The sequence below is a fragment of the Podarcis gaigeae genome (genome assembly GCF_964106915.1).
Source record: "Podarcis gaigeae genome assembly, chromosome: Z".
In the NCBI taxonomy this organism is placed as follows: Eukaryota; Metazoa; Chordata; class Lepidosauria; order Squamata; family Lacertidae; genus Podarcis; species Podarcis gaigeae.
The window spans coordinates 1,059,312-1,077,055 of NC_139691.1; the positions used below are offsets into that span (position 1 = coordinate 1,059,312).

Sequence of the window (17,744 nt, forward strand, 5' to 3'; positions counted from 1 at the left end):
GTGGGCCCCATGTACACTCAGTGATCCCCTTGTACACAATTGAGTGATATGTAGAGAAAATTCTGCAAAGGACTATTGCAACGTGCTCTACCTGGAGCTACCCTTGAAGGTGACCTGGAAACTGCAATTAATCCAGAATGTGGCAGCCAGACTGGTGACTGGGAGTGGCCGCTGGAACCACATAACAGCGGTCCTGAGAGATCTGCATTGGCTCCCAGTACGTTTCCGAGCACAATTCAAAGTGTTGGTGCTGACCTTGAAAGCCCTAAACGGCCTCGGTCCAGTATATCTGAAGGAGCGTCTCCACATCCTCATCGTTCTGCCCAGACACCTGGGTCCATCTCCAAGGGCCTTCTGGCAGTTCCCTCACTGCGAGAAGTGAGGTTACAGGGAACCAAGGAGAGGGCCTTCTTGGCAGTGGCACCCGCCCTGTGGAACGCCCTCCCACCAGATGTCCAAGAGAAAAATAACTACCAAACTTTTTGAAGACATCTGAAGGCAGCCCTGTTTGGGGAAGCTTTTAATGTTTTATTCTGTTATTCTGTTTTTAGTGTTCTGTTGGAAGCCGCCCAGAGTGGCTGGGGAAACTCAGCCAGATGGGTGGGGTATAAATAATAAATTATTACTATTATTATAAAGGGGCCTTCTCTTTGGGGGCATGAGAAAAAGGAAAACCTCAGAAATGTCCTCAACGAAAGGTCTTCTGAGGAATTCCTCCCACTCACCCACTTCCCTCTAGTTTCGACAGAGGCTTTGTTGGGCTCTCTGGGAAGGCGGGGCAGGAGGCTAGCAGGGACTGACCATGTGGCTCAATGGCCGCTGAGCAGATCAGTCCGCTTCCCCACCCCTTGCGAAGTGATGACCTCAGGGCTGGGGAGAGGGAGAGAGCGCCAGTAGTGGGGTGGGGAACATGCCGACACCCCCTGATAAGATCTGCCTGCCAGGCCTCTCAGGCACTATCAGACTCCGGGTCTCCAAGGCCAGTGGTCAAGAGAGGTTGGGAGATAGGAACACCTGGGGCTCCACGTCACATGCTGGCTGGGGCTGAAGGGAGTTGGGAGCCCAAAAAGAGATTAAGAGACACAAGTCCCCCATCCCTCTTCAAAGCCACATTCCACCACGTTTTTAGTTATGGAAGGTGTTATATCTGGGCTATGTTTTTAAACAGGTGTGGGGGACCTCTGGCACTCCAGATCAGGAGAGCAGCTTTAAAGTCTCGTTTGAAAACTATGAGGCACAGCGGAATGGAAGTGTTTGCTTTCCAAATCCCACGAAAATGACACTGCACTGTTCTGAGTTTCGTTTTCTTTCCTGCCAAATTTCAAGGCAGGAGGAGGAAGAGAGAGCCATAACTCATTTTTACTTTTTTATTTTTTTTGGCAATGGGACATTTCTCAGATCGAGATAGCCTGTTGGTAGAACAGGCTGCAAAGCTTTTAGCTGGCCATATGGGTTGCTTCGAGTCACGAGTTGCTGGATTTTTTATCTGCTGGCTTGAATTATTGTTGTTTGGTGGATCCAGTGTATCCAGCTGCAATGGCTGGGCACTGGTGCAAATGAACGACTACCTGTGACTGTCTGGTTTACACGTGATGCTGAGCCAAGACAGGGCACAGGGAGGAGACTGTGACTGCTCCGCTCATCCTCTGATCTTGGTGGCTGAATCACTGCCACCAGCAAGGATGTGACCTGGATGAGGGTGCATGTGTGGTCTCATCCAGACAAGCCACAAGCTGTAATAAACCATGATCGAGGTTTGCTTAGTGGCTTAGTGTCATGAACAAATTGTCTCTGTCTCCCTCTCTCCCTCTCTCGGGGGGGGGGGGGGCACGATCCTGATCACATTCCAAAGCAGCAGCCCAGAAACCTTAGTAGTTATCCTGAAAGTTTAATAAACCCCACTTTCCCTCCAAGGGAATCTCAAGTCGGCCAAGCACTAATCCATACAATCAGTTTGTTAAAACGACGAACAGACAGCAGCAACAGAGCAAGACACAGGAAACAGCAGAAAACCAGGAGAAGAGTTAGTCTGCAAAAGCATGGCTCCACCATTTTTAAAACTGTGTCACAATATTATTACTTTTTTAAAAACAATAATCTAAAGGTTTCTAACATCAGGCTCAGGGCACTGAGAGGGCACTGAGACACTTAAAGAACACAAAGCAAATTCTGAACGGGAGAAAAGGCAGGAGTTGACTCCGCAGAGTTGGCATTGAAAATATGTTTAATCCTCTGGCGCCATGGAGGAAGACCCCGGGGGTGAGGAAGCCCTTGTCGGCAGGAAAGCAGAGAGGAAGGCCACGAGGTGCCTTGGGCGGCAGGTGGAGGGCTCCCAAAAAAGGGGGACGTGCAATTTAGGCCACCAGAGTGGAAGCGAGAGGAAATGGAGGTGCAGGCCCATAGTGTGTTGCCGATTCAGTGGGCAATTTCTACGTGCCACTTTGGGAACGTTTAACAGGGCCACAAGTGTCGTTATTTATTAATTACATTTGAATGCCACCTTTCCCTCCAAGGAGCTCAAGGAGGGGTACATGGTCCCCCCCCCTTTTCATCCTCTCAACCCTGTGAGATAGGTTTGGCTGAGAGGCAGTGAGCTTCACTTGACTAAGGGGGGATTCAAGGCCAGGTTCCCCACATCGCAGCCTGAGACCCCTAACCCTTACACTGGCTCCCTCACAAGCCATGGGGAGAGCTCAGCCATGGCTCAAGTCTCAATGCATTTCCACTGTGTTCACTCGGTTGTTGTTTTTCAAAAATGAGAAACCAGTGGCACGTCTTGTAGGGACAAGAGCAGGGTGACGCAACTTTTCTCGCATAGGAAAACAAAGCTCTATCTCTCGCCCAAAACACAGAAAGCAAAGTGGGCTGGGGGTGGGGTGGGGTGAGTTTTGACTGTGAACTCCCAGGTTTGCTGTTCCAAGGCCATACAAAGCTCACGATAAGAAAAGCCAGCAAGAGTCACAGTCCGTGAGAGGAGGACATCAACAGATTTAAGGAAACCAGAACCGATGAGTCGGGGAAGAAGGACGCCTGGCAAATACTCCCCTGGCCAGTGAACCAGGGGCCAAAGCCCAGCCTGTTCAATGCCAGATATTGGGAAAGTAGAGGAAGAAACAGCCAGCTGCACACAGCCTTCTGGTCTCCTTGATGCAATTCTTCGATCATTTGTGTTGAACTGGGGTGGTGGTGGAGGAGGAGATCACTGGGGCAGCTCCTCTCATAAGCCTAGGGGAGAAGAGACAGAGGCGTCAGCACAGCCAACAGCAGAACCCAGACTGGGTCAGGGATCACAGGTCCTGGAGGCTGCAGGATCAGGGCCCTCCAACGCTCCCGATGCAACAGTGTATTCAACAGTCCTTCCAAATCCAGCCCCCTTGCCACCTTCATACACTTAAAGCATTGTTAAAAAGGTAAAGGGGCCCCTGACTGTTAAGTCCAGTCGTGGCAGACTCTGGGGTTGCGGTGCTCATCTTGCTTTACTGGCTGAGGGAGCTGGCATACAGCTTCTGGGTCATGTGGCCAGCAGGACTAAGCCGCTTCTGGCGAACCAGAGCAGCGCACGGAAATGCCGCTTACCTTCCCGCCAGAGTGGTACCTATTTATCTACTTGCACTTTGTGCTTTCAAACTGCTAGGTGGGCAGGAGCTGGGACCGAGGAACGGGAGCTCACCCCGTCGCGGGGATTCAAACCACTGACCATCTGATCGGCAAGCCCAAGAGGCTCAGTGGCTTAGACCACAGCACCACCCGCGTCCCTAACCACGGTTACTTCCCCTTTAAAGTGTCATGGCTCCCCCCAAAAGAATTCTGGGAGCTTCATTCCATGAAGGGGCCTGAGGAGGGCTGCAATTTCCCAGAGTGGTTTAAGAAGCAACCTGTCTTCACTCTGGGAATTGTAGCTTCATGAGGAGGGATACTGAGGCCTCCTTCCAACTCTCAGCACCCCAAACTACAGCTCCCAGAATTCTTTGGGGGCAGAATCCACGGCTGTTGAAAGCGGCATCGCTCCCAAGTGTGCGGGTGTGGATGTTGCCAAAGTCTGCCTGTGAACCGCTGCTTTGCCGGGCCCCTGGGGCTTGAGGGCTGCCCGCTGCTTATATAAACAAAATCCAAGTCGGGCAGGTTGTGTGAGCTCCAGTTCGTCGGAATGGCTTCTTCTCGGCTGCTCTGGTGCCCAGCTGTGGAGACGAGGCACATGTTGCTATGCACAGCTTAGCAACAAACAAGATGTATTCAAAGCGGATAATGAAATTATCACAGGGAAACAATGGGCTGACACTCGAGGAGCCGGGGGCTGAGGCGATTGCCTTCTTCACCAAGATGAAAAAGATGTGTTTCTTATTGTCTGTGCAAATATGTAGCAGCACCCCCCACCACTCCCCTACTTCCCAGGGGCCTCACCTCCCCGCATAATGGGGTGTAATGAATATTGACAGAAGATCATGTCTTCATAAAGCAGCCAGAAACTCATTAGAAGGTGCATGTCTGCGTTCGGAGGTAGGAACCTGTAGCCTCTTGTGCTGTGAATGGGTCCAGAAGCTTTCAAAGGGAGAGGGAGGGAGTGAGTGCAGCCTTCCTAATGCAAACAAATTGTGTCCGTCTTGGTTTAATGATATCTCTTTCTTCACAACGCCATAGCAGATGCCCAGGAATCAAGCACAACTATCCGTGGGTTTAAAATAATATATTTGTTGCAAGGTAGCTGACAAGCAATTAGTTGCAAACCAGCCACAGATTTCGTTCTTCGCCTCTCCTAGCTCTGCATAACTCTTTTTGTCTTACCCTGTTCCTGTTTTTTCCCCCTCCTTTCCTTTCCCCCCTTTTTATGTCTGCTCTTGGATGCCACCTCGGCAGCAAATAAATGGTGTAAATAAACCATAAACACAGCTAAGGTCAAAGCCTTCAGATGAAGAAAACTGATCACTGCTTCGCCTCTTCCATTATTCTCACTTATTGTATAGCCTGTGGGTGGTTGGCCAGGAATGTGCGTGATTAAAATAAGTTCTTTCAAAATTGTTTTTACTTTGAAAATTATGCCATTCTTTCCCATGAGAAAATGGTGCTTATTCTCAGGTAAATATGCCCAGTGTCAGGGAAGAAGCAGCAAAATCCCCTTTTGTTCCTGCAGTCATGATGGTACAGGGACTTCAGGGGGTTTAAAAGGCAAAAGTGCCCAGGTGGGAAATACGGTACTCCTTTTCTTTCTAAATTGGAGTTGGCAAAGCAGCTTTCTTGTTTGGTTCCTAGATCCATCTCAGGGATATTGAAGCAGTGGTCAAGCAGTGGTCAGTGGCCTCAGTTGGTGGGAAGGGGGCAACTGGCTGCCTTGAGAAAGGGAGCCCTGGAGTCCAGGGCTATCCAGCTACAACATATGAACCAGAGCAGCGTACGGAAACACCGTTTACCTTCCCGCCGGAGCGGTACCTATTTATCTACTTGCACTTTGACGTGCTTTCGAACTGCTAAGTTGGCAGGAGCTGGGACCGAGCAATGGGAGCTCACCCCATTGCGGGGATTCGAACCGCCGACCTTCTGATCAGCAAGTCCTTGTTGCTGATATGGCTCAGCAAATGAGAGTCGGACATCTTTGCAAAATCAGCCAGAGTTCCAGATCTAACTCTTGCCTGACCTTAATTTCATGGCTATCCTTTTGGCTGACTAGATGCTTTGCCATGTATTTTAAACAGGATTGCTTAGACGGAAAGAAAGGGTTGGGTGGAAGAGGTAGAGAGAGAGAAAGGGGCAGAAATGCACGGGCAAAGACTTTGTGCTTCACAAGAGTGTGTACAAACACACATGTGGGGGTTGCACACCCACAAGCAAGCCCCCAACAAAATATTTGAACAAGAGCTCTCATCTCAAGATGTCTAGGTTTTGTTCAGACCTACAACTAAAGAAAATAAGTCCCTATTTAGTGAGCTTAAAACAATTTGCAGGGAAATAGGGGCTTTGTTGATGCAGGGTCAGCGACCTCTGAGTGCTCACAGCACCTGTGGCTCCCTCTTCTCTCGCTCCCGCTGGGTTCGTTGTTTTATTCCCCCCCAGGGCTTTTTTTTTGGGGGGGGGTTACTCAAGGGTACTCAGTACCGGCACCTTCCCCCAACCCCGTTAAAAGTGCAGCACTTACTGTAAAAACTTCATGGTGAGTGCCAGCAACATTTTTCTAAAACAGAACACAAAGAAAAAAGCACCACCACTGATTTCCCCCCCATGTGAGCCATTGGGGGGTTTGGTGCGACGCTGCTCAGCCCACTGCCCAGGACCCAAGCCTCACTTCAGGTACGCACCCCACCCCCCTGTGTGAGATGAACCGCACAGGCACTTGGAACTATTTGGCACAGCAGCTCGTCTGGTGTGTTTTGAGAAAATTGTGAACTTTGTGCAACCCTTCTGAAGGGCTGGGTCAGCTCAGTTCATTGAGAGAAGTGAGATTACAGGGAACCAGGCAGAGGGCCTTCTCGGTAGAACACCCTCTCATCAGACTTCAAGGAAATAAGCAGCTATCTTATTTTTCATTTATTTATTTTTAAAAGTAAAGGGACCCCTGACCATTAGGTCTAGTCACGGATAACTTGGGGGTTGCGGCGCTCATCTTGCTTTATTGGCTGAGGGAGCCTGCATACAGCTTCCAGGTCATGTGGCCAGCAGGACTAAGCCGCTTCTGGCGAACCAGAGCAGCACACGGAAACGCCGTTTACCTTCCCGCTGGAGCGGTACCTATTTATCTACTTGCACTTTGATGTCCTTTCGAACTGCTAGGTTGGCAGGAGCAGGGACCGAGCAACGGGAGCTCACCCTGTCGCGGGGATTCGAACCACCGACCTTCTGATCAGCAAGTCCTAGGCTCTGTGGTTTAACCCACAGCCCCACCCACGTCCCTTAGCTATCGTATCTTTAAAAGACATCTGAAGGCAGCCCTGTTTAGGGAAGTATTTAATATTTAATGCTGTATTGTATTTAACACTCGATTGGAAGCCACCCAGAGTGGCTGGGGAAGCTCAGCCAGATGGGTGGGGTATAATAAATAAATTATTATTATTATTATTATTATTATTATTATTATTATTATTATTATTAAGAAATCAAGGCAACGTTCCTCTCACCAGCAAGGATTCTGCACCCAACTCAGTCTGTTTGCCAGCACTATGAGCGAGTGCAAATGTCTAAGCCTGGGAGGAATACTAAACAAAGACTTTTAAAGCAGAAACGAAAAAGAATGGTGGCCTTCTCCACTCCCACCATCAAAGAAAGTGAAAATCAGGTGACACAGGATGCTCAGGTAAGGCCAGGGAAAGAGCAGATGCGAAAAGCGTTACCTGATGATTTGAATGCAGTCAGTTGTACAGCCTGAGAGAGAAAGAGGGAGAGAGAGAGAGAGAGAGAGAGGGAGAGGGAGAGAGGGAAAACACATCAACAGGTAGGTAAATGGTTGCCAGACTCAACAGCCCCCCACCCAGCTTCCTCTGGTGTCGTAAGACCAATGCCAAAGTGCTTTGCAAACATGAAGCAGTCTAAGTCAGTCCACCTGGTAGTCTTCTGATCTAGCTCTACTAACGGAATTACTGTTTGATTCCCTGCACTGCGCTCAGGCTGTGAGGCTGAAATCAGCACAAGAGGGGTGGGATTCTTCCGGGTGGGTGTTTGTTGAGCATCCACACCGACTTGCTTTCACAAAACCTGCATGGGAGGTCACGTGCAATGTCTGGTCTGTTTTTTAGCGTTCCTTCCTCTTTGTTTTCACGGCAAGGTTATGCAGTGGTACCTCGGGTTACATACGCTTCAGGTTACAGACTCCGCTAACCCAGAAATAGTGCTTCAGGTTAAGAACTTTGCTTCAGGATGAGAACAGAAATTGTGTTCCGGTGGTGCGGCAGCAGCGGGAGGCCCCATTAGCTAAAGTGGTGCTTCTGGTTAAGAACAATTTCAGGTTAAGAATGGACCTCCAGAATGAATTACCGTATTTTTTGCTCTATAAGACTCACTTTTCCCCTCCTAAAAAGTAAGGGGAAATGCTTGCGCGTCTTATGGAGCGAATGCAGGCTGCGCAGCTATACCAGAAGCCAGAACAGCAAGGGCAATAAGGGGACTTGGCTCCCCAGGCCCTTCCCAGCCCTGTATTTTGATAGGTAAAGGTAAAGGTAAAGGTACCCCTGCCCGTACGGGCCAGTCTTGACAGACTCTGGGGTTGTGCGCCCATCTCACTTAAGAGGCCAGGGGCCAGCGCTGTCCGGAGACACTTCCGGGTCACGTGGCCAGCGTGACATCGCTGCTCTGGCGAGCCAGAGCTGCAAACGGAAATGCCGTTTACCTTCCCGCTGGTAAGCGGTCCCTATTTATCTACTTGCACCCGGAGGTGCTTTCGAACTGCTAGGTTGGCAGGCGCTGGGACCGAGCAGCGGGAGCGCACCCCACCGCAGGGATTCGAACCGCCGACCTTTCGATCGGCAAGTCCTAGGCGCTGAGGCTTTAACCCACAGCGCCACCGGAGCTAAAACAAGCACACTCCCTGCTTTCACTGCGCAGAGATCCCTCCTGCTGTTCTGGCTTCTGAGATTCAGAATATTTTGTTCTTGTTTTCATCCTCCAAAAACGAGGTGCATCTTGTGATCTGGTGCGTCTTATAGAGCGAAAAATACGGTAAGTACTTAACCCGAGGTACCACTGGAAAGCAGTAAGAATTTGAGAACACGAGAAGAGCCTCTGATGGATCAGGACAAAGGGGCCCTTCTCTTCCCCTTCATGGAAGAGAAGGGGGCTATCGATGGCTCTCCCCTGGCTCCGCAGTCAGAGGCAGCAGGGCTCCTGAACCCCAGTTGCTGGAGAGATACAGCTCTTGTTCTGGTTTCCTATTCAGGCACCTGCTTGGCCACTGTGAGAACTGGGTGCTGGATTCGATGGTCACTGGCCTGATCCAGTAACCTCGGGTTAAGAACTTAATTCATTCTGGAGGTCCGTTCTTAACCTGAAAGTGTTCTTAACCTGATGTACCACTTTAGCTGCTGGACCATCAAGAAGGCTGATCGCTGAAGAATTGATGCTTTTGAATTCTGGTGCTAGAGGAGACTCTTGAGAGTCGCATGGACTGCAAGAAGATCAAACCTCTCCATTCTGAAGGAAATCAGCCCTGAGTGCTCACTGGAAGGACAGATCCTGAAGCTGAGGCTCCAAGACTTTGGCCACCTCATGAGAAGAAAAGACTCCCTGGAAAAGACCCTGATGTTGGGAAAGATGGAGGGCACAAGGAGAAGGGGGCAACAGAGGATGAGATGGTTGGACAGTGTTCTCGAAGCTACCAGCATGAGTTTGGCCAAACTGCGGGAGGCGGTGGAAGACAGAAGTGCCTGGCGTGCTCTGGTCCAGGGGGTCATGAAGAGGTGGACACGACTAAACAACAACAACACCACTTTAGCTAATGTGGCCTCCTGCTGCTCTGCGATTTCTGTTCTCATCCTGAAGCAAAGTTCTTAACCCAAGGTACTATTTCTGGGTTAGCGGAGTCTGTAACCTGAAGCGTATGTAACCTGAAGCGTCTGTAACCCAAGGTAACCACTGTAACCACTGTTTTTATGATTTTATTACAAATGTCAATAAGGAAGCACATGGTCTGTCACCTCCACCTGCTTATCTGTGGATTTCATTGATTCAGTCATCTGTATTTTGCCCATGACAGTAACGGGCTTTATTTTAATTCTATGTTTATACTCAGTCTTCTATTTCTTAATTATGTGTTTCTCTTCTTGTTGTTGTCTCCGTGATGTAAAGCAACAACGAAATTAATCAACATTCTAAACCCTGTGTGCAGCTGATCGTATCTTTGCTTCTGGGAATAACAGATGGGAATCAGCAGCGACCGACCTTGGCATTTCAGAAATCTGCGCAAATTGCAAAATTAATCCCTCTGGCCTGAGCCAAAGGCTGAGTTCCTAGGAGCTCAGGCAATGGCGTGGTCCCTCTTGCCCAACACCCGGGGTCAGTGGGGAGAAGCTGATGGGTTTCCATTTCAGCCGCTGACTGGCTTGGCCAATCAGGGCAGCAAAATGAGCCCAGGGTTCATCCTTGCCAGAAGATTCCCCAGCCTGTTTTTCAGATGGTTTAGTAAACAAAAACAAAACAAGATGGGGAGGATGAGCATTGTTTATTTGGCTGAGAGGCAACTAGCGCCCTTGGGAGTTGAATAGTTAGTACTTGGCATCATCCAGTTTAATAGCGGGGGACAAACAGAGCCAAAAAAGTAATCAACTTTGAAAACCTATTTCTGACTTTTCAGAGTCCGTCATTCAGACCGTCAGCTTGGAGGTTGTCGCTGTCAGCAGAAAGCTTGATGGAACAATGAGCGAGTTGCCCTCCTTGCATGGAGTCAACCCTGTCTCTAGCAACGCATGGCAATCTTTCCGCAACACGCCTGCTTGCTTTAGGGGCAGCTCAGTAGCCGTGACCCTTTTAGGTGGGCTTGTTGTGTTGGTCGCCCAGGCTCTCGGGAGAGAAGGGTGCGTTTTTAAAAAGCCCCCCGTGCTCCTACACTCCAGTGCCTTTGGCACGGCTCTAAAACGAATTGTTGCTCCCTGCCTGCGAAGGCGAGATGATAAAAGTGGGACTCTGGAAGGAGGAGGGGAAGTCCACCTCTCAGGACCCACGGGAGGAAAGCAAGGCGTTTAAAGGGGCTAAGGCACCTAATCAGCGCTAGCAGATACTGAGGACATGCCACGAAGTGGGGGAGACAGCAGACAGCTATATTTGGCTCCAGTTTAACACTGCATTGGAAAAGGAGGGGGCAAACGTCTCCTCCCCCTACCGCCTCTATCACTTGAAGAGAAAAGCAATTGCATTCCAAAATCATCAAAGCAGAGAAAATATATTTAGGGGAAACTCTCATGGGTGGGGTAGGGAACATAAGAATGTAATAAGAGCCTTGACAGATCAGCACCCTGTTCCCACAGCGGCCAAGCAGCCGTGAGAAACCTGACAGCAGGACTGGCGCACCAGAGCCCTCTTCCGTCCCGGTGTTTCCAGAAACTGGCATTCGGAAGCACTGCCACTCCAACTGTGGAGCCATCCTGGCTAGGAGCTATCCAGACACCCCCTACCCCACCATGCACTTCCCTAACCCTCTGTCAAAGCCTTCCCAGCTGGTTGCCATTGCTGCCTCCAGTGGGAGGGAGTCCCACTGGCTTTTACCTTACTTCACTTCAGGGCAAGGGCTCTTGCTCAGAGGCAGAAAGCACACAAAAAGTTCCAGTTTCAATACTTGGCATCTTCATGATGCAGGTGGGGGGGGGGGGCTGCCTGAAACCATGGAGAGCTGTGCTGAGTCAGGTGGCCCCATGGTCTGGTTCTGACTGCGGACCTAGTTTTATGGGACAGGTCATACCTTGGTGGTGGAGCACCTGTTTCTAAGGCAAAAGGTCCTGGGTCCAGTCCAGGAAGGGATGGGCAAGGCCCCAGGTGACACACTGAGAAGCTGCTGGCCGTCAGTGTAGACGGTACTGAGTCGGGTGATCCAAGGGTACAACTCTGTGCAAGGCATCTTCCTCTGTTCCTACTTTTGAGGCAGCCAGCGGGCGCATGTCTTTTTTTGCTCGTTCTACAGAGCCATCTCATCATAGCTGTCAACTTACAGATTTGAAGATAAGGGACCAGCAGCCTCGAAAATAAGGGATCAGCAGCCCAAATAAGGGATTTTCCGGGCACAGGTATGTTCAACTTCTGAGCCCCTCTGAGCCAAAGGCAGAAAGCCCAGCCAGCAGCCAAATGAAGCCTCATCAATAAGGGACAGCAGCGGGACATGGTGCTGGGATAAGGGACTGTCCCGCCAAATAAGGGACGCTTGACAGCTATGCATCTCATCAGTCAGCTGCATTTGCAGCCATTCTGAGTTCTCAATGGGGAAGGAAGGCATCGTCATGAGATAGCTCCTTCCATGGAGTGGGGGTCCAGATCAGTGCAGAAGAAACATTTCCTTGGGGACACACACACACACACACACACACACACACACACACACACACTACTCTTGGCCACTTCACAACAATAAGGTAAGTTTCAAATTCTGCACCCACTGGAATCCTAAAGACATTCTTAAGTGCTCTGAGAACAAAGTGGAATTTGAAGGGAGGGAGAAAGAGGCCGCAGCTGCAGGTGGTCCCAGGTTCAACACCCCCCCCCCCGGGCACCTCCAGGTACATCTGGGTCAAGGCCTCCTATCAGAGGAGGTGGAGGCAGGTGGACCAAGGGTGCGGCCTGGAACAAACAGCTTCCAGTGCAACACAATGGTTAGTGTTGAACTATGGGCTGGGAGGTCAGGATTCCAGTCTCTCTCCTGAACATCAAGAAGCTCACTGGGCGAGACCTTGTGAGGGGCAGTCGCTGTCTTCCAGCCCAGCCTACCTTGCAGGCCTGTTGCTGTGAGGATAACTCAAGGAGTCAAGGAGAACCATGTGACCACCTTGGAGCTCCTCAGAAGGGAAGGCAGCATAAATAAGTAAATAAATAAATCAAATAATCTGGGTAGGTGAGGATGAGCTACATACCGGCCTCTCTGGAGACATAATTGATGCAAGTCCCGCTGGGATTTTGGCGCTGAAGTTCCCTGTGCGAGGGAGAAAGGAGAATCAGTTGGGATGCAAAAGCAAAACGAAACGAAAATAGTCAAAGATGCTAATTTCATTGCAGGTGGAAGAAGCGCCACCTCTGTACCCTTGCCGCTGCTGTTCTTCGTTGCAGAGTCCTTCTCCGAGGAGGGGGAGGCTGTATTCTCTGGGGTGGAGGGGATGAACTTACCCACCTCCCAGGACGTGTTCCTAGGGCTTGACAGATAGTTGATGGGGTGGGAACAGTTCTGAAATGACACAAAGCAGTTGGACAGAATCCACACCCCCCAGACAGGCAGCTCCCAGCCCCCCAAGGCCACGCTCCACCCTCCGCGCTTGGAGGCAGCAGGGCACCCGAATGCCAGTTGCTGGAAACCGGGGGGGGGGGGGAGGGGCGGAGAGCAGTGCTGGATTTAGGGTGGTGCAGGGGAACAACATCAAGAAGATCCACTTGCGCAGGTCCATGCTAATCTTCTCTGTATCGTTTTCTATGCCAAGCCTCACTCAGAACTTAAATTATTTTTTTAAAAAAAGAGTACAGACGGACTTCTATTTATAATTAGGCATTTAACTGCGCAGCTTTACTTAAGACTTGAAAGATTTGATAAAGAAGGAAGAGGAGGCAAGATGGCTCTCGCTAATATGACACAGCATGAAAAAATATATTCCTCCCTTTCACTGAAGCAAGCGGGAGTTATGCGCTGACTGATTTTGCAATGATTTGAGATAACAGCTTGGAACAATATAGAGTGAAGTTGTTTGCAGAAGTTTTTTATATCCATTAGGGTGGTGCAGGGGACACAAAATCAAGGAGATCCATAACTGAGAAGATCTGCTTTGGGGCACCAAATGTTGGTCTTGCACAGGGCGTCATATTGCAAAAGATTGCCAAAGTCTGTCCCTGGGGAGAGTTGCTCTTGTGCTTGACTCCCACTTGTGGGTTTTCCTTGGGGACACCTGGCTGGGAACTGTGATAACAAGACTCTGGAATAGATGGGCCTCCTTTGGCCTGATCTAGAGCAGCCTCTTCTGGTGCTCTTTACGTTTGGAGAAGAAACAGTCAGCCAGAAACAGCCATCACCCAACCAACAGCCATCACCCAACCGTATTTTTCGCTCTATAAGGAGCACCAGACCACAAGACGCACCTAGTTTTTGGAGAAGGAAAACAAGAACAAAAATATTCTGAATCCCAGAAGCCAGAACAACAAGTGGGATCACTGCGCAGAGAAAGCAACGATCGCTCTTGCTGTTCTGGCTTTTGGGATAGCCGTGCCAAGCCTCTTCAGGGCAGGGGGAGCGTTCCTCCCGCACCCATCCCCCTTGCTCTCCTGGCTTCTGGGATAGCTGCGCAGCCTGCATTCGCTCCATAAGACGCACACACATATCCCCTTACTTTTTAGGAGGGGAAAAGTGTGTCTTATAGAGCAAAAATTACGGCATTTCCCCCCATATAACCCACATAACAAAACAGAACTTAAAGAGACAAACACTTAAAAGCTAAACCAAACCAAGGCTGGCATGGGATGTCAGGTTCACAAGAAGAAATGGCAAAGCTGGTTGTGTGGATACTTGTGAGGAGACGCAGAAGGAACGCCGTTGTAAGATATGAGAGAGTCAGGGGGGGCTTAAAACGTATCTGGAAACATAAATCTATAGCTCAAACCATCAAAGGCGCAAGGAACACCGAGAATAAAGGGCACTATATTACATCAGGAAAATCTTTTCAACCAGTTAGATGTTACCTTTCCAAGATTTCTCAAGAGGCTAGTGGAGGACACAAATGCAATTTTCTCTCTCCCTTTTTATGCATTTAACAGAATCCTGCCACATTGAGACAAAAGAGGTCACAATTGTTTTTCCTTTTCTTTTAATTTTAAAAAAGGGGGTGTACCAGGGATGTTTTTCATTCTATGCAATCAAATTCTATGTATTTTGGACAAACGTTTTCCACCTTTTAGCAACCAACAGGAATGCAGCAATAAAAAGGTAATTTAACAAATATTTTGTTTTTAATTTTTCCCTCTCTTTCAAAAAAAAAAAGGGGGGGGGAGAAAGAAATTTCCTTCAAAAAATTAAACTATTTTCCTTTAGGGTCTTATTTTGTGCTAACTTTAATGGCCACAGGGCAGTGGCCGGCATAAGAGGTTCCCTGAATAAGAAAGACCAGATTTGTTCTCTATTTTGTTCCAGGGGGCAGAACTGGAATCGCTGTTCTGGAGGCCCACATGGTCTCTAGCACTGGCTGGCTCATATGCTGTGGTTTTCAGGGGGAGTTGGAGGGGAGAGGGGCCGTCTGGAGAGGAAAACAGGGTCAGGCAGGGGGAGACCCCAGCACCAGACCACCAAACCTACTGTGAAAGAGAGAGCCTTTTTCTTCTCCTTCATCCGCTGGATGGCATTTCGCACCTGCAAATCAAGGACAAGTATGAAACTGGCCCCTCCAGCCCACAGCAGGAATACAACAAGATGCCTCAGGCACTAATGACACTTTTTTAAACAACAACAACAACACCCCCTGTGCATTTATCTGTATTTGTTGTGGGGAAAGCAGTTACTGGCATTGCAGTGCCAAGGGAAATTCTTCCTCCTTTATGATGATGATTATTTAATTAAATTTATTACCACTTTTTGCCATAGCAACTCAGTGTGACTTACAGAAACAAAACACATACATTAAATCTGGGGCAGTGGGGTTGGGGGTGTTAAAAGATCCCACCCACACTAAATGGCTGTAACGTAAACGGACCCCTGACCGTTAGGTCCAGTTGTGGCCGACTCTGGGGATGTGGCGCTCATCTCAGTTTATTGGCCAAGGGAGCCAGCATACAGCTTCCAGGTCACATGGCCAGCATGACTAAGCCGCTTCTGGCGAACCAGAGCAGCGCACGGAAACGCCGTTTACCTTCCCACTGGAGCGGTACCTATTTATCTACTTGTACTTTGACGTGCTTTTGAACTGCTAGGTTGGCAGGAGCAGGGACCGAGCAACGGGAGCTCACTCCTTTGTGGGGGTTCAAACCGCCGACCTTCTGATCGACAAGTCTAGGCTCTGTGGTTTAACCCACAGCGCCACCTGCGTCCCTTTCTTTTTCTTTTTCTTTTTTGCAAATTAAGTTTTTATTGATTTTCAGTAAACATACATACATTCATAAATACACATATATAGGATACATATTTAACTTAGGCTCTATCATGCCTCAGTTCCCTCCATTTCTTTGGTAAGTATCAAATAAAATTCTAATGTCACGTACTTTATATATCATATTATCAACTACATGCTGTAAGAGTCATTCCAACCCTACCAGTGTCTTCAAAGATTTACAACTGTTTCTTATATGCATCAAATATTTACTCCAGTTTTCTTGAAACTTCTGCTCGTTCTGCTGCGTCCCTTTCTAAACGGCTGCATACATAGTTAAAAGCCAAAGGCCTGGTTTTCGCCTGGTGCCTAAAGAGGTGCAATGACGCTGGCAGGTAAGTCTCACTGGGGAGAGCATTCCTCAAGTAGGGAGTCACCACAGAAAAGGCCAGTTCTTGTGTTCCCACATTCCAGATATCCCAAGGGGGGTGGGGTGGGGTTTGCACACAAAGAAGAGCCTCAGATAACAATTGCAGGGTCCAGGTTGATTCCTGTGGGGGAGGGGCCCCATGATGGTGGTGGTGGTGGGAAGTCCTGGTATTTAATTGTTTTCAAAATTCACCTGCTAGTCGTATGTAGCTGTTTCCTCAGCTGAAGAGGAAAAGGCGGGGAAAACAGCAGCAACTGCCCCCCTCCGCCGGGTGCCATTTTCCACAGAGGAGTCAGTTGGGGAGCAAAGTTGTCCGACATGCAACAGACTTTGCAGGACTGAGATTGTCCCACAGGCTGGAGGTTTCCTCACTCCTGCTCTGCGGTGTGGCTGCGTCTTACACGGGGGTTTGGCTCCTAGGGTTCCACGTATATGCGGAAGACTAGCAACCACTCACACAAGATCTAGTGGGAACTTGGATGGCTCTAGGGCAGGCATGGCCAAACCTGGCCCTCCAGCTGTTTTGGGACTACAACTCCCATCATCCCTAGCTAACAGGACCAGTGGTCAGGGATGATGGGAATTGCAATCCCAAAACAGCCGGTGGGCCGAGTTTGGCCATGCCTGCCCTAGGAGATCTTGCCAGCAGAATGGCAAGTCGTCAGAATGCCACCACACACACAAACACACACGGGAGGATCCAGCAGATCCAGCCGTCACTGAGAGGGTAGATGCCCTTTGCTAGCTGGTTTCACAAGCCTTTGATCAATCCTTTCAAGCTCATTTTCAAAGTCTGAAGAGTTGTTGCAGAGAAAACAGGGGTGCCAAATCCTGCCCCCTTGCGTAGTGTGGCTGTCCCTTACCTCGCTGTTGTAGATGGCATAGACCAGGAATATGTAGAGACCCTGTAGAAAGACAGAGGGAAGAATCCATGCCAGGGACCTGGAAACAGCCTCTGGGGCAGCATCCTTGCTTTGTTAGCCCCCCAACAGACATACAGGGAAGGCCAAACGATGTCTCTCTCCCTACCTAGGGGCAAAACTGTCCCTTTCGCAAAGAGACGGGCAGTTGCCAGCCCTTGGCCTGATTCCATGCGACCGTTGGCTTAATTCATCCAGGGGGAAAGGAGGACAAAGAAAAGAGAAAGTGTGGGGTAGACAAAGTGAGAGGAGGGTCCCTTCCATTTTTTATTCCTGGTAACTGAGACAAACTGAGACAAGACTTTGAAGTTAGAAGACAGATGTGTGTGTGTGTGTGTGTGTGTGTGTGTGTGAGAGAGAGAGAGAGAGAGAGAGAGAGAGAGAGAGAGAGAGAGCGCCCCCACACCAGCCCCCTTCTAAGGCGGCCTACAGCAAAAATTAACTTGGACCAATATGGCCTCAATCCCTAGCCAACTTTTTGTTTCCCTCAGTCCCCGCACCCCCCCCTGCCATCCTGAAGAAGAAGAGCTCTGGTGGACTCAGAAGCTCGCCTCACTATTTTGTGACATTTTGTCTGGTCATAACAAAGGGCCTTTGGGCATTTTTCAAGATAAAAGTGGCACTGCATGCACAAGCCTTCCTCTTCCTCTTCCTCCTCTCAGGACATTTGGCGTTTTCCGCTCTAGAGCTGGCACAACTCGCAGCAAGGAGCGGTTCAGAGATGTC

General features: G+C 49.4%; 1 protein-coding gene across 4 annotated transcripts in view; it reads right to left on the reverse strand.

The window, feature by feature from the left end:
* Window positions 1-1,894: 1,894 nt before the first annotated feature.
* Window positions 1,895-17,744, reverse strand: part of ADGRD2 (adhesion G protein-coupled receptor D2) — a 60,471-nt gene continuing 44,621 nt past the window's right edge. Inside the window, exons 21-27 of one of the 4 annotated variants that reach the window (XM_083721685.1) lie at window positions 16,962-17,003; window positions 14,942-14,995; window positions 12,778-12,835; window positions 12,528-12,586; window positions 7,317-7,347; window positions 6,128-6,163; window positions 1,895-3,225 (exon numbers count right to left, since the gene is read on the reverse strand). In XM_083721685.1, coding sequence (XP_083577811.1) covers window positions 6,138-6,163; window positions 7,317-7,347; window positions 12,528-12,586; window positions 12,778-12,835; window positions 14,942-14,995; window positions 16,962-17,003 — 270 coding nt within the window. In that variant the 3' untranslated portion in view covers window positions 1,895-3,225; window positions 6,128-6,137. Of the gene's footprint in view, window positions 3,226-6,127; window positions 6,164-7,316; window positions 7,348-12,527; window positions 12,587-12,685; window positions 12,836-14,941; window positions 14,996-16,961; window positions 17,004-17,744 lie in introns of those variants that run through there. The other 3 variants (XM_083721682.1, XM_083721683.1, XM_083721684.1) reach the window with 3 other exon arrangements.